This window comes from Gigantopelta aegis, chromosome 6, assembly GCF_016097555.1.
Source record: "Gigantopelta aegis isolate Gae_Host chromosome 6, Gae_host_genome, whole genome shotgun sequence".
In the NCBI taxonomy this organism is placed as follows: domain Eukaryota; kingdom Metazoa; phylum Mollusca; class Gastropoda; order Neomphalida; family Peltospiridae; genus Gigantopelta; species Gigantopelta aegis.
This window is the reverse complement of record NC_054704.1, coordinates 60,947,661-60,963,434: the sequence shown is the minus strand read 5'-3', so window position 1 is coordinate 60,963,434 and position 15,774 is coordinate 60,947,661. Positions and strand designations below refer to the sequence as shown.

Below are 15,774 nucleotides of genomic sequence, written 5' to 3'. Positions count from 1 at the left end.
AATCCACATCCAAAAGAAACTATATTAAATATTTAATAGTCTCCTGATAAAAAGCTAAACAAATAACATGTTCATTTGAGATACATTTTAGAAAACCGTTGTATATTCATTTAAGAATTGAATGTGATGATGTTTTATGTTCATGGAAGTATGAACCACAGAACTACTTTACACAGCGTATGAATGATGACACATTTTAATAAGCATGTAGTCAATGGGTTGCTATGATTTTATTATATTTTAAATGAAAAATGCCGTGACTTGTTTATACCAACCTGTTAGTTCAAGAAGGCGGTCAGCCAGAGTGCTCTTTCCATGGTCAACATGGGCAATTATGCTGAAGTTACGGATTTTCTCCACAGGAAACTCAGACAAATCATATGGCAGCTAGAATTACAAAATAAAATCCAAATTCACAATCCGAGAATACTGTTAATTATTTCAGTCACAAGTCAGAATAATTAAAATAAAAATTTAAGCAAGTCATCTTGTATACAGGTAACTGTAAATTATGGGAAGCTGATTACACTGGGATTCTAAAGAAAAAAATGTCTTTAATATGTCATTTTAGTCATCAAAAAGGCTTTGTTATTAAAAATAGTTAATAGTTAATAATAGTTAAACAAGAGTATGGGTGAGGTAAATGATATGCCCATCAGGAGTTTGATGTTGATGGGTGTCTGATGGGAAAACCTATCTATATTAATGAACATGTTATGGGTATGATTCAAGTCTAATTATGTGAATTTTTTGCAATGGGATGGATGACAAGTTTGCTCTGGACCAACCACCATCCCAAGTTGTTCAAAACATGTGGTTTGATGGTCTTGTATGTAAGATATGATCTGGACAAGTAGGTCACAGTGACCTAGTAATAGTATGTAATACACCGCCACACCAAGTTATTCTTACATGTGAGGTTTGATGGTCCTGTATGTAAGATATGATCTGGACAAGTATGTCACAGTGACCTAGTAATAGTATGTGATACACCGCCACACTAAGTTGTTCTTACATGTGAGGTTTGATGGTTCTGTATGCATCTGTATACAAGATATGGTCCGGACACGGATTTAGTGTTATGTGCAGTATACCGTGAAAAGTTGGTGACAGTGACCTAGTAATAGAACGTGACACACCACCATCCCAAGTTGTTCCTACATGTGAGGTTTGATGGTCCTGTATGTATCTGTATGCAAGATATGGTCTGGACAAGGATTTACCATTATGTGCAGTAGACCATGAAAGGTAGGTCACAGTGACCTAGTAATAGTACGCAACACACCGCCATCCCAAGGTGTTCCTACGTGTGAGGTTTCACAGTCCTGTATGCATCCATATGCAAGATATTCATTAATATTAACAAATTAAGTAAACACGTGACCCAGAAACTTGAACCAGGATCCGAATGATTTTGTTTTGCATTTATAAATGATTTTATAATGACCAGACTGTAGTTATTATACCATATATACCGTTCAGTATGATCAGTATCATGTCAGTACCTATTTACTATACTGAGCAAATCTCAAAATACAAAAATTTTTGTATTGAAAAATGTTTTACGCCATTTTGTAAAGCACTAACAATATATCTGATGAACACAAAATAGATGAAAACAAGCCTTGTGTATGGAATTTAATTCTATTTAGATGAAATTAGCAGGTGAGAATTTAACTCAGGCTTGCATTTAAAGCCGAGAATACCGCTCGATATCTGTATCAGTATCGTATCAATACTAAATACCATACCAATACCAAGGTAAATCACCCCAAAAATACTGATACCGAACCTGAAATTATAATACCATCCAGCTCTAGTAGTTATAAAACAAAGACCGACGTGAACCGGCTATGACCATTTCCAGTGAACTTTAATTCTGTGAGGTTAACAAAAACAGTCCATTTTGTCCGAGATCAAGCACTCATTAGTGAACCCTATTATTCAAACCCCATACCAATTCTAACAATTGGTTAAACAACATTGTCAGGTTGGATTGTCCTAATCATTCGTCTTTCATTCGTTCTTTTTTCTCGACACTCAAATGCACTATGTGACTTTGTTTTCCTCGGCTAAAATCACAGGTCTGTTTATAATGGGCAAATAAGCTATGCTATGTTTTACCGATCATTTTTAACAAAAATTTAGTTTTAATAAAAATCAATATAGTTTGTCAGCTTGCGAAAGTAACTTACATACAATGAATAAATATAAGCAAACCCATGCCAATCATTTGTGGTACATTGTATTCTATAATTGTAAACATGCTACAGTGGTACAAAACTCAGGCAATCCCTTAAAAGAAAAAAGTAAAGTTTGTTTTATTTAACGACACCACTAGAGCACATTGATTTTTTATCTTATCATCGGCTATTGGACGTCAAACATATATGGTCATTCTGACACTGTTTTTTAGAGGACACTCGCTGTCGCCACATAGGCTACTCTTTTACAACAGGCAGCAAGGGATCTTTTATTTGTGCTGCCCACAGGCAGGATAGCACAAACCATGGCCTTTGTTGAACCAGTTATGGATCACTGGTCGGTGCAAGTGGTTTTTACACCTACCCATTGAGCCTTGCGGAGCACTCACTCAGGGTTTGGAGTCGGTATCTGGATTAAAAATCCCATGCCTCGACTGGGATCTGAACCCAGTGCCTACCAGCCTGTAGACCGATGGCCTAACCACGATGCCACCGAGGTCTGTTCTTAATAGAAAAATAAATAAAATTAATCTGCATTTGACAGAATACAATTTTTTTAAACATAACATACACAAAACAAAATTGACCAGTTTGATTTCCAGAATAAGACGAGTCTAAATGCTAGCAAATGTGTTGCTTTCTTTCTCAGGTAATTCTCACAGCAGTTAACTACATGGATATCAAATGTGGAGACATGCTTGCACCAGAACTTGTATCTATCATTTTACTTTATCCTCAGTGAGTCACGTTAGGGGCACATCAAAATGTTTACATATGTACAAATGTAACAAGTTTGCTAAATTATGCATTTTTTTAAAGGGATATTATTCATGTGCATATAAACAAAATTATGGTTTCATAAGACGCTCTTCAGAACAAAAATAAAATGGGTTCGAATTTAATACAGTTCATTACATTTAATGGACAGAAATATATATATATATATATATATATATATATATATATATATATATATATATATATATATATATATATATATATATATATATATGAACTGTGAATAGGTTTGTGTAGAATGATACTTGCATACAATGTATTATGACTTCTAGTCTTCAGCAGATCTGCCACATCAGCCCCAGGTTTATAGAATGAATCAATCCCAAATTAAATTTGCAAACTTTACAAAAGAATGGACTACCTGTACATACTAGTATATATGAAAAACCTTTTTGGTGTATATTTTGACGGGAGGGTGAGGGTGGTTGGCTTACATGCTCATGTAAAATCATTATTCTTTCAATCACCGAGAGAAATAAATATATATACAGTCGAACCTGGTCTAACAGTCATCTGCCTATAACGGCCACTATAAATCCCCCCCCCCCCCCAATGCATTTCCTTCCTTATTTGACCTGTACATAACAGTCACCTGTCCATAACGGCCAGCGGTCACTATTTTTCACCCAAAATCACAGGTTGAACCTGCTATAACAGTCACAAGATGATCATCGTAAAGATGTTTTTTGGTTTATTTTTTTACCCTGGTTATGTCTTTACTTTTTCAATAAATTTTAAAATTGTAAATTAAATGTGTTTATATGGCCATGTCTGTAGCTTTGGGTTTATTTTCTGTCAAAGTAAAGTTCCACTGTAATTCTCTGATCGTAATTGAAAAACAAACGGGCACTCAATAACTTCCGTGACACGCAGTTACTGGTGGTGTAATTCAATTGGTTCTCAGCATCCTCACTGAATAGTAGACGACTTCCCATTGGCTGTACATAATGTAATCTGTATGTATGGTCACTCTATTGAGTCTCGAGAAACCAAACAAATGAGGTATTATGTTAGGTGTTTCCTTGTTTCTAGCCAGACATGATTGGTAAATAAACATGAATAGCTGAAGGCGGCGGTCAATGCAGATGTCCCGTGTTCGGATTTTTAAAGCACCTCCTGATCTTATTCAGCTGTAATCAACGGTCATACTCCACTGAAGGATTAGCGGTGACATGAAACAAACAAATGAGTTAAACATGCCACATGGGTAATAACCTTAAATTACACAAAATATCTTCTGCAAGTCAATGTTAGCGTTTGCGAAATATATTAACGAATACATTTGTATGCAAAATGCCACCGAAAAATAGTACTGCTTTAACGTTAGAACAGAGAATCGACGTTATTAACAAATCTGAGAAAGTGCGCCGATCATTTTGGTGTAGGACGTTTTCAGATTAATTCTATTTTAAAAAGGAAAGATGATGTTCTGGCTGATTTTGACAATAATGTTTCAGTCAAAAGAAAAAGGCAGAAGAAAGCAACAGGCAATGATGACATAAACAAACTAGTGTGGGAATGGTTTAAAAATGCGACATCTTTTTTTATGACAGTTGTGATATTCTTTAATATATGGGTTCTAATTTTGAACTTGTATATAAGGGTCACCTCTCTATAACGGCCACTTTTGTCAGGTCACTTGGGTGGCCATTATATACAGGTTTGACTGTACATATATTTACCTTAAAAATATAAATATATATTTACCTTTGTCTGTGATCTGTTCTGTATATTTCGATGCAGAATGTTACTGCTAAAAAAAAGGGGAAAAAAAAAGAGGGAAGGAAATAAAATGTTACCTACGTATTTAACCTGAACATTATTGAAAGACTTCTGAACGTTCCAGCATGCATGCTAATACTATCACTAACCCTAACCCTAAACCTAAGACTGAATAAACTGAATGCTGCAAGGTTCACAAGTCTTGCCACATATTATTATTATTTTTTTTTTTTTTAAATAGTTTATTGCCCCAGAAATATGTTATGGTAGTGTCAGGGTGGGGCCCTGATTTCACTACCTTACAAAGTACATAGCAAACAATATACTAATATATAAGAAAGGAGCAGTAACAAAAGAGGAAATTAAAAGAAGATTGAAAAGAGAAAACTTAAAATGAAGTTATTGATATACTTCCAAACTAGCGTCATACTTAAAATTATACACATAACAAAAGTATTAAGTGTCTCAGTTGTGGCCTTCTAGAACTTTTAACCATGGTCCCCAATTGTCGTCGAATTCTGTATGTAAAAAGTTTTTATAATATATGTATTTTTCTATTTGTAACTTATCTTTATTAAAATTGTTGATACCAGTTTCATTTAGTGTACTCTTTTGTAATTTTGATTTGTATATGTAATATTTTACGTTAACAATTAACCAGTTTACAAATGTATGTTTACTATTTATAATTCCAAATAAAACTGTGTTCCTACTCAACTGGGTATAGAACATATTAACCACTAATACACACACTGTTAAGTTCAACAACAGTCACTTTTCACACCTTTGTTTTGGCCTATCCAACAATAAAAAAAATTATACAATATATTTCACAAAAGGTACTTTTTATTTCTTTCATCTTTTAAAAGTTAAACTTAATATTTTGTTTGGAATTATGAAAAATATAAATATACCAACCTCTAAACAGCGTTGTTTGTTTGTTTTATTTAGGGTGTATACTACCAAATCAAATCCCATAGACAACGATAGTAACATATGTGGCTAAAACTCTTACCCGCAGTGTATCAATCGACATAAAAGCCACGGATATCACCCTTAAAGTGAATCAGAAAAAAAAATGGGGTCAAGCTGCTCATTTTTGAGATAACGGGTAGCGTCTATGACTACCCTAGTTCAGCACAAAATTTTAGTACTTTTTTTCACAGGTACCCCATATATGTTTCAAGCACAAGGCTACTTGACACAGTGGTACTAGATGAAATAAAATTGCATATTTTTTTTACCCAGATGAAACTATTTTTTTTTACAACCAAGACACTCACATTTATCACCAATCACAGGACTTGTGGTGCTCACTTCTTTATCAAAAGTTTGGTGCACCTTGAACTTTGACCCAGCCGGAAGTTATTTGGTTTAGTAATACCATTTATCGACACCACTAGAACACACCGATTTATTAATCATCGGCTGTTGGATGTCAGACGTGGTAATTTTGACATATAGTCTTTGAGGGAAAACCTGCTTTATTTTTCCATTAATAGAAAGGGATCTTTAATATGTACTATCCCACAGACAGGATAGCACATACCATGGCCTTTGATATACCAGTCATGGTGCACTGGCTGGAACGAGAAATAGCTCAATGGGCCCACGGACAGGGATCAATTCCAATAGCGTTGTCTGAAAAATATCCGCCCGTTCCCCCCCCCCCCCCCCCCCCCCCCCACCACAATAACCCTAACTAAAAATAAGTAACTTTGAAAGTTGCGTCAATGCTTCGGTTCGACTTACACAACATAATTCACTCGTTTGAAGAAGCTGTTTGCAATATGTGGTGGCAACAGACCTCGACATCGGGGGCAAGTGAATATAATTTTTTGGAACATATTAAACATATTTTAAAAATCAGGAAAAAAGACTACTTTAGTAAATTGAAATAATCATAATCATGATGTCAGTCTTCTTCATGGTTAAATTTCAACCTTTTTGTTGTTGCGCACCAATTTCCGTTCAGTATAATGGGCATACGAGGTTTAGTTTAATGAACTGTACAATGAGGTCGAGGTGCATATAGGGAATAGGTCAACTCACCCCTACCAAATCGCCCAACACTGTTTAGTCAACTCGCCCCCAAAATGTTACACACTCGACCCAATGATTGGTCAACTTAACCCCACGTTTGGTCAACTCGCCTCAGTTGCACTTTAGTATGTATGTTTACATAATCATTTAAATCCGAGATTGCCACAGAAGTGGTCGGAAAGACTACAAAGTGACCATATACTACATTTTATTTTATTCCAGACAATAATTTTTACTTCAAATGCAGGGTGTTAGTGTGCAAGAAATTCAATTATTGCATTCACGTTCTAATACAGATACAAATTATCATTGCTTGAATCTAAGATGGCTACCAAAATAGCTCACTGGCGTAGGAAGCGGGGGGGGAGAGAGACAAGGGGCATATCCCCCCCCCCCCACACTTTTCAAATATTTTGCTTTATATTTGCTTTATAATAGTGTAAAAGTGTGTAAATATAAAAGTGTGTTCCCCCACTTTTTGGCACCTTCCTACGCCACTGTAGCTGCATAAACATGTTATACACATAACTGTTTGGTGTTTGCCCAATATGTCCTATAAAATTAGCAAGCCGGCGAAAGACATTCAAAGAAGAAAACATTATAAAAAATTGGAATATTTTATGGGAAGCCGCAAGGCAAATTGGAATATGGTCGCTTAATGAAGACGAACTCATAGATATTTAGTGGATATTGTAGTCCGGTAGATCATAAGCTTTGAATTGATATGTAATACATATGCCACGGACGCACGTGTATTTTGATGCACAAAAATTACAGGGTACAGATTATGACCCACGTCAACAAAAAACATTATATTTGTAGGGCAGTGTCCCTCTAACACTGGTGACAAATGAGTAGTGGATATAAATTTGTTCACTGTGACCAGTTAGTTTCAAGTTCAGGACATATTAGGGCTTCTACAAAATATAATGTAGTAAAGTTTGTGTGTGTGTGTGTGTGTGTGTGTGTGTGTGTGTGTGTGTGTGTGTATGTGTGTGATGGGGTACACGAGGGCCCTATGTAGTCCATGTCCTACTACAACATGTACAAATGTTAATAGAAGGGTTGTTGCCCCAAAAGGTATTCGATTTAGAATTTTCATTTAATTATTTAAATCCTACTTCATGCAGGAATGATTCATAGTAAGTGAATCTACAAATGTCAAGCTTAGCCTACCCAGAGGCAATTAGAATTATTCCAGAGTCTTATTTTCCTAATTGATTCTCAGTAGAGATGTGGGGATTGAATGGGTACAGCAGGCCTACTAGTATTCCTGAAGGTGTGAAGATCGGTTATTTGCAGAAATATTTTGCTCTTGTTAAAATATCCCTTTTATATAATAGTAAACATTTACTGTAGTCGCTTAATACAGGTATTTTAGCGATTTGAGATCCGATTTAGGTGGCCGCTAGCCACTGGCCGCGTTGGACAGGTGGCCGCTTATTACATGGGTATCGTTTGGGCAGGTGACCGCTGATTACAGGTGGCCCTGTGTGTGTGTGTGTGTGTGTGTGTGTGTGTGTGTATATATGTGTGTGTGTGTGTGTTTGTGTGTGCGCGCGCGCGCGTGTGTGCACACATACATATCTACACACATACATATATACTCTTCAAAAAAAGAAACTTGACACTGATTTTCAAAGTTTAATTAAAAAACAACTGGTAGACATGATACAAGCAAACAAAGATCAAGACGTCATGGGAAGGGGATTACTCTGTACATGTCCCTGGGAATCCACCTGAAACATGTACACAGGCATATGTGTAACATAGGGGTGGGCAAAATGTCAGTATCGGTTATGACAACCACGAGCCCCGATGACAGCTTGACAACGGCGACGCATGGAAGCAATCAAACGTTGCACAACACGTTGTGGAATGTTCTGCCACTCATGCTGCAGCGCCGTAAGAAGTTGCGGAAGTGTCTGGGGTGGTGGATTCCTCCGTCGCACACGCTAATCCAGTGCATCCCATAGATGTTCTATTGTGTTTAAATCCGGCGAACGGGCAGGCCAATGTAATGTCTGGACGTTGTGGCGCTGCAGAAACTCCTGACTAACACGTGCAACATGTGATCTGGCATTGGCTCCGCTAAGTGACGTGGGGTCAAAACGTTATGTCGCATTGGTCTCCTAGGGAAACTTCCTGCCTCCCTCAGCCGATTACGAACTGTCTGATCAAAAATTCTGCATAGTCCAGGGATTTGTGTCGCTGTGGTTGTTGCTGTTGTGGTTCGATTTTGAAGATGACACACCCGTATGTATCGATCCTGAGCGGCGGTTTTTACTCTGGGACGACCTGACCTTGGCCTGTCATTAACACTTTGAGTGGTGTTGTACCGTGCCCATAAAGCAGAGATGGTCTGTCTGAAGACGCCAGAGTCTTGGTACAGCTTGTTGAGTTGCCCCTGCTTGCAATCTTGCATTACTGCGTCGAGCTGACGTCAATATTGGCATTATTGCGTTACCTACAGTGTCTTTATGCAGTCTGTTTGAATCACTGCTGGTGTGGCCTTTTATGGCCCACCAACGGAGGGTTCGGCGTGCAAAGTTACAGAACTTCATGATGCAGGTGCTTCTCTGAGCGTTGCGCTTTTACGTTTCAGTAAAAACGTTGACCATGGCTGATTGTCTTTACGATGTCTTTACGACAAAGGGGTCAGTATTCTACGTCGAAAAGTGACCGGGAGTCAGTTTTCTACGGGAGTCAAAATACCACGTTACACCGTTCAGAATAGGAAATGGTTGGAGTGGGTGGGAGAGGGGACCGCCCGCGCTGGCAAGTGCAAGAGAGCACTAGCAGCTTGATCGAGGTCGGTAGTGGGCAGAGGCAATTTTGGTGCTATTGAATTTTGAATGTTCCGAAGTAGAAGTCAAAAAGGAAACAAATTGGTTAATTTCTTGAAGGAATTATGGCGCATTTTTGAACGGTTCATCGAAAGATAAACGGGGATCTACATGTTATATTTGAACTTAGTATGCTAAGAGTAGCTCGTTATTGGAACCTAGCCTATTGGTGGCCATCGTTGTAGGCCTCCCGTGGTTGCCCCGAGCTTTTAGCCCTCAAAAGGGCTTGATCTGTTGGCACCATGTCGGTTCTGTCCTTAAAAGGACATGACCGCGAATGACAGGGCAACTCAAGGGAGACTCGTGTTTAGCCCTTATAAGGTCTGCTACATTGTTCACAGGGATCTTTTATATGCACCATCCCACAGACTTTTATATGCACCATCCCACAGACAGGATAGGACATATCATGGAATTTGATATACCAGTCGTGGTGCACTGAAAGGAGAAATAAATGGTCCCAAAGTCGGGAATAATTGATCCCAGACCGTCCGCGCATCAAGCGAGCGCTTTACCACTGAGCTACGTCCAAATGAGTTATTTAAACCTCGCCTCCTTGGATGCGAACTCGGTATACATAATAGACACTATGATTATATTTTCTGTTTGGTTTGTTACTAGATATAATAAGATAGTAAACCCTAAAACGAGTCGTTTAAAACTCGCTCTAGATACCCGAGGGAGCCGGTACCGGGATGCGAACTCAGTACCCCACCCCCTGTATATATATACAGTCAAACCTGTCCTAGCGGCCACCTGTATTCAGCGGCCACCTACCTTAAGCGGCCACTTTTTTCCTCCCAAACGATTTATAATGTAAATGCACCTGTAATAAGCGATCACCTGTCTAACGCGGCCAGCGGCCACCCGAATCGGATCCCAAATCGCTATAATATCTGTATTACTAAAGTTTTACTATTATTTAAAAGGGATATTTTAACAACAGCGATAAGGTGCAGCACATAACCGATCATCACACCTTCAGGAATACTAGTACCCATTCCGTCCAGGTATCTCCACTGTGTATCAATTAAAAAAGTATGACTCTGGAATGCATCCAATTGCCTCTGGGCAGGATACGCTTGACACTTGTAGATTCACTTATTATGGCAATACACCGCATAAAGTAGGAATTAAATAATTAAATGAAAAAAGAAAACAAACTTGTTGAGAACGGTTAATTTAATACATTTCATCTGCATTTGTTTTTCTGAAGATGACATGTCAAAAGTTGATTTATAGTCAACTGTGAAGTATACATCCGTTGATTAGCAGTACAGACGGTAAAACAAGAAACAACCAGAAATGTTTTAAAGACTATATATGTGGCAACCTGTACTCAGCGGCCACCTGTCTTTAGCGGCCACTTTTATCTACTCCCTTGTGTAACCGCTTACGCCAGGTTTGACTGTATGTATATATATATATATATATATATATATTAAAAAGTCCTGAGGTTGTGCAAAAGTATATTTACTCGTATGCAAATTTACTTCATATGTAATTTCGTCATGCGAACCCTTAGCAAAACTACATACGTGAGTATATTACAATTCACTTGAGATTCTGCTAATGAGGAAACATGATTCAGGGAAACAGGTCACAGTTGAAATGAAGCTAAAGAACTCCAAAAATGAAAGAAGGAAACAGAAGAGGCAGGGAAAATTGCAAATGGTGTGCGTCTGTGTGTCTGTGTGTGTGTGTGTGTGTGTTTGGAAGTGTCTTCAATTTGCAAACCTAATGGCATATACTTAACAAAAACCACTTGCTTCGACTGTTCAGGTTCTTCATAAACCATGTGATTTATATAATATATAGATTGTAGACAAGAGGGCATCCTTCTCGGAATGTCTCAAAACATTGGCATCACATGTACATACACACCCGTAAAAGCCAATGTTGATGTTCTAGAACGTGTATTTTGTATGATCGCACTCATACGTATGCACACACTTAATATCACTCTCGGAGAGTACGAGCCTTTCTTATGCAAACAATCTTCATGGAAGTCTCGTGATTCAGTTTATCATTCTTAGGATCACCAATATATTCGTAAATATGATATAAATTATAGCTTCACTGCCATGGCCACTCATTTAAGTAGCAAATGACCCAATTCTTCATTGGTTTAAGAATAAACACACAACTTAACACAAACTGACTCAAAAACATTCCTTTTGCCGACACATTTTTTTCCTGGGTTAGTCCAACTGCAGCATCAGAGACAAAGCTAGGATTTATTTTTTGGAGGGAGAGGGGCACCTAAATTCTTGGAACGCATAAGCGTGGAAGGCACACGGAACCAACAGGCACGAGTGCAGAAACTTTTGCAGTATGTCTAGACTAGCGGGCCAAGTTTGAAACATTTGTTAAGTACATATACGTAAAATTCGTCATGATAAATGGTTGTAAATGTAACTTTTTAAATACATTTTTCACGCCATATATAAGTTTTGTGTTTTGCTGAATATGTACAAATGTACCAAATTGTTTGATCAAATAAAAAACCCAAAAAACCTTACTAACAACTATACAATCCAATAAAATAATTCGTTACAATTACAAAAGAAAGAAATGTTTTATTTAACGACGCACTCAACACATTTTAATTACGGTTATATGGCGTCAGACATAGGGTTAAGGACCACACAGATATTGAGAGGAAACCCGCTTTCGCCACTTCATGGGCTACTCTTTCCGATTAGCAGCAAGGGATCTTTTATATGCACCATTCCACAGACAGGATAGCACATACCACGGCCTTTGATATACCAGTCGTGGTGCACTGGCTGTGGCGAGAAATAGCCCAATGGGCCCACCGACGGAGATCGATCCCAGACCGACCGCGCGCTGTACCACTGAGCTACGTCTCGACCCTTACAATTACAATGACACCTAAAGTCCTGCTGCAGAAGCCTCCAAAAGTGAGGTATAACATTTGTCACCATGGCTGAAATTAATCTCTAGGGTGTAGAGTTCATAAAAATATAAGACCTTTTCTCAAGGTGGTGCAAACTATAGCACTTAGAAATGTGATCTGTCAAAATGTTTATGTAGTCAACAAGTTCATCAAAACTGTTTGTAATACTGTCAAACAGTTAAAATGGCTGACTAAAATGGCGGTGTTTTTAGTATGAACATTTAATCATTTGTGTTGCAAGACAAATTTTTATATTAAATATTAAATTTTGATGGTTGATAAGTTTAATTAATATTTTTTGATGAATTCTAAAATAAACTTCAACCGTAAATTTTAAACATAACATAAAACAAGATCAAATCGGAGCTTATTGAGTAAGCATTGTTGAATTATACAGCTATTAGCACTCACATGTTACCATAATTACAATACCAAACCAAAATGAATGAATGAATGAATGAATGAATGAATGATTAACAAATCCATGGCACAAAAACCCTGTGGGCAATATATAAATCGAGTACATCAGGCCTCTGAGAATTGAAAAATTGCGTAATCCATTTATGGGTTACGCAAAAACAAATTTAGGTAACCCAATTCGTTTTTACGTAACCCATCATGATTATGTAAATGATGTCATAAATTCAATGCGCGAACGAAAAATGGCTTATACAAACTATACGTTTACGCGAGCGAAACTATCGCTCTCACAATAAAATTGTGGTAACATTGTGCTATACATACTACCGTCCTCATATTTATGGGCGTACGGGATCCCATTTTTGTAAGGGGGCAGACCGATTTTGTCCGAATTAAACAGAAGTGCCCGAATCGGGGGGGGGGGCTTGGGGGGGGGGGCTTGCCCCGTCACGTACGCTATTATTTTAATGTCAGTTTCTCATACGTAATTCCGTATGGAGTGCCTCGTGTACTTTTATTCCTGTATTTTAATGTTTTTAAATCGGTGTACATATGGTGAGACTTAAATAATACGTCTGTCTCTCTGTACGCTTATGCTCATATTCAAATACTAGTCATCATCTGGTACACTGTTGACTTCCTCTCACTATCATCTTCACACACAAAGAAAGTTTGGTTTGTTTAACGACACCACTAGAGCACATTGATTTATTAATCATTGGCTATTGGGTATCAAACATTTGGTAATTTTGACAGTCTTAAAGGGGAAACCCGCTACATTTTTTTCCGCAAGTAGCAAGGGATATTTTGTATGCATCATCCCACAGATAGGATAGCACATACCACAGTCTTTGATATACCAGTCATGGTGTACTGGCTGGAACGAGAAATATCACACACAACATTCATTTCTTGACTAGTGTTGTGGATGGTTAACCATTGACAAAGTATAATAATACCAAAATTGCCATCCTTTTAGTCAGCCATTTTGAAAGTTTGTCAACCCAATTAGTGTTAATGCACTCGTTGAGCCCATAGACATCAGTTCCGACACAAAGATCACATTCTATAGTTTTAATGATGAACTAGCAGTCATTTTGAAAAACTGCCGCATTCTTGTTCGCACGAAGTTTAGAATAATTTCTGGCACGAGTCCTTTTGTAGATGGTTTTTCTGAAGGGGTCAAGAAAATCAATACCAAATGTATCAATTCATTTGCGTCCATTAGGTAGGAATAGACTGGTAGTAGCACTGGTAGTTTACCGACAGGTGCTGGACACCCATTTCATAAATCTCTCAAATCTGTGCCGTGTTAAACATCTTGACATTCCACTCGCAATAACACAATAGTTTTTGAAAATGTCCATAAAAATGCGTGTAAAAATAATAATATGCTTTCAGTTACAAGTGCCGATCCAAGGGAATTAAGGGTCAATTAGGAGTGCCCGAAAAACAATGCATTTATAAGTTTTAAGTGAGGAACACAATTTTTTGGTTAATTGATTTTCTGTGGAAGATAGCGATGTAACCAATGTATTAGTCCATGTAATAATTAGCCGATACCCCAAATTTTACCAATTGATACCATCCGAGGTCACCAAACTTAATTATACTTGTTGGATAGGTGTATGCATCTGGATCTCAAAACAGCATGATGGACTTTTCTGCAGAGTAGCTTAAGCTCAGAAAATTAGTTTTCGTAGAGTGGGTATTTTTCTAAAATGTTAACATTTCTCTGTATTAATCGGTTTATCAATTATATAGATACTTTTAATCACACAAACTGAAATGCACTTGTCAACATTCACCAGGAATTCATTTTGAACTATTCCCAGCTAATTAAGGCATTGCAACATTATTGCAATCCAAGATGGCCGCCAATATATAATCGTAAATTATAACAAGGAAATCGTAACTTATCGCATTTTACATCAACTGGGAAGCTATTTTTATATTATTGAATGAATTTTATGGACCCAGGAATTCATTTATAACAACCTCTTGCTAACCGACATATTGCATTATAATTTCAATCAAGATGGTCATGAAAATGGCCGCCAAGAGTAAGAAGTGGCCACATGTTACATTCTATCATTTATACTTCAAATAAAGGGGTGGGTTTTTTTCATATCTAAAGCATTTCAATTGTAGTCATGACTTTGTAATAGCCTACAGATAGTTTAGCACAGCACAGAATGAATCCAAGATTCCAAAATGGTTGCAAAAACAAATAATTGACCACTATTTGTTAAGTGTCACCTAAAACAATCGATTTTGAAACCAACTGCTATATTTTAAGCGTAAACCAATACAATCTACATACAATCTACAATGCCAAAAAATGCTGTGAAAAATGGGCATATGCACGCAAGTTACCAAAGGGTGATCGAAAAGTTCTGGTGTTAATTGTGAATGCTGCATTGTACACTCATAACATTTTGCATGTATTAAATACAATGTTTTGTTGCATTTGAACCAAATACATAACAGGACCGTAGCTAGGATTTTTGCTGTGTGTGTGTATAGTGGTGGTGGGGGGGGGGGGGGGGGGGGGGGGGGGCACAACTGAGTAGTTAATAAGTCTTAAACTCCTTAAACGTTAAGGAGAATTTTCTTTTAAGTTTCTATAATTTTTTGCAAATTAGTCCCTGCCGTAAGACAGAGGTCAGCATAAGAATGATTATTTTAGATGACATTTTAGATAACTTTACTTGGATCTTTAATGGATTGAATACCCTCAAAACGTAGCAATTTGATTCAAAAAGATTGTTTCTACAACGCATTTCTTTGTTTTTGCAGCCATTTTGTTAACCATCTTGAA

At 37.4% G+C, this 15,774-nt stretch overlaps 1 protein-coding gene across 2 annotated transcripts in view; it reads right to left on the bottom strand.

Annotated features, from left to right (window-relative positions):
- Positions 1-6,652, bottom strand: part of LOC121376037 (translation factor Guf1, mitochondrial-like) — a 32,217-nt gene extending 25,565 nt beyond the window's left edge. Inside the window, exons 1-3 of one of the 2 annotated variants that reach the window (XM_041503801.1) lie at positions 6,477-6,612; positions 4,710-4,755; positions 276-387 (exon numbers count right to left, since the gene is read on the bottom strand). In XM_041503801.1, coding sequence (XP_041359735.1) covers positions 276-387; positions 4,710-4,755; positions 6,477-6,580 — 262 coding nt within the window. In that variant the 5' untranslated portion in view covers positions 6,581-6,612. Of the gene's footprint in view, positions 1-275; positions 388-4,709; positions 4,756-6,476 lie in introns of both variants that reach the window. The other variant, XM_041503803.1, reaches the window with a different exon arrangement.
- Between the last annotated feature and the right edge of the window lie 9,122 nt (positions 6,653-15,774).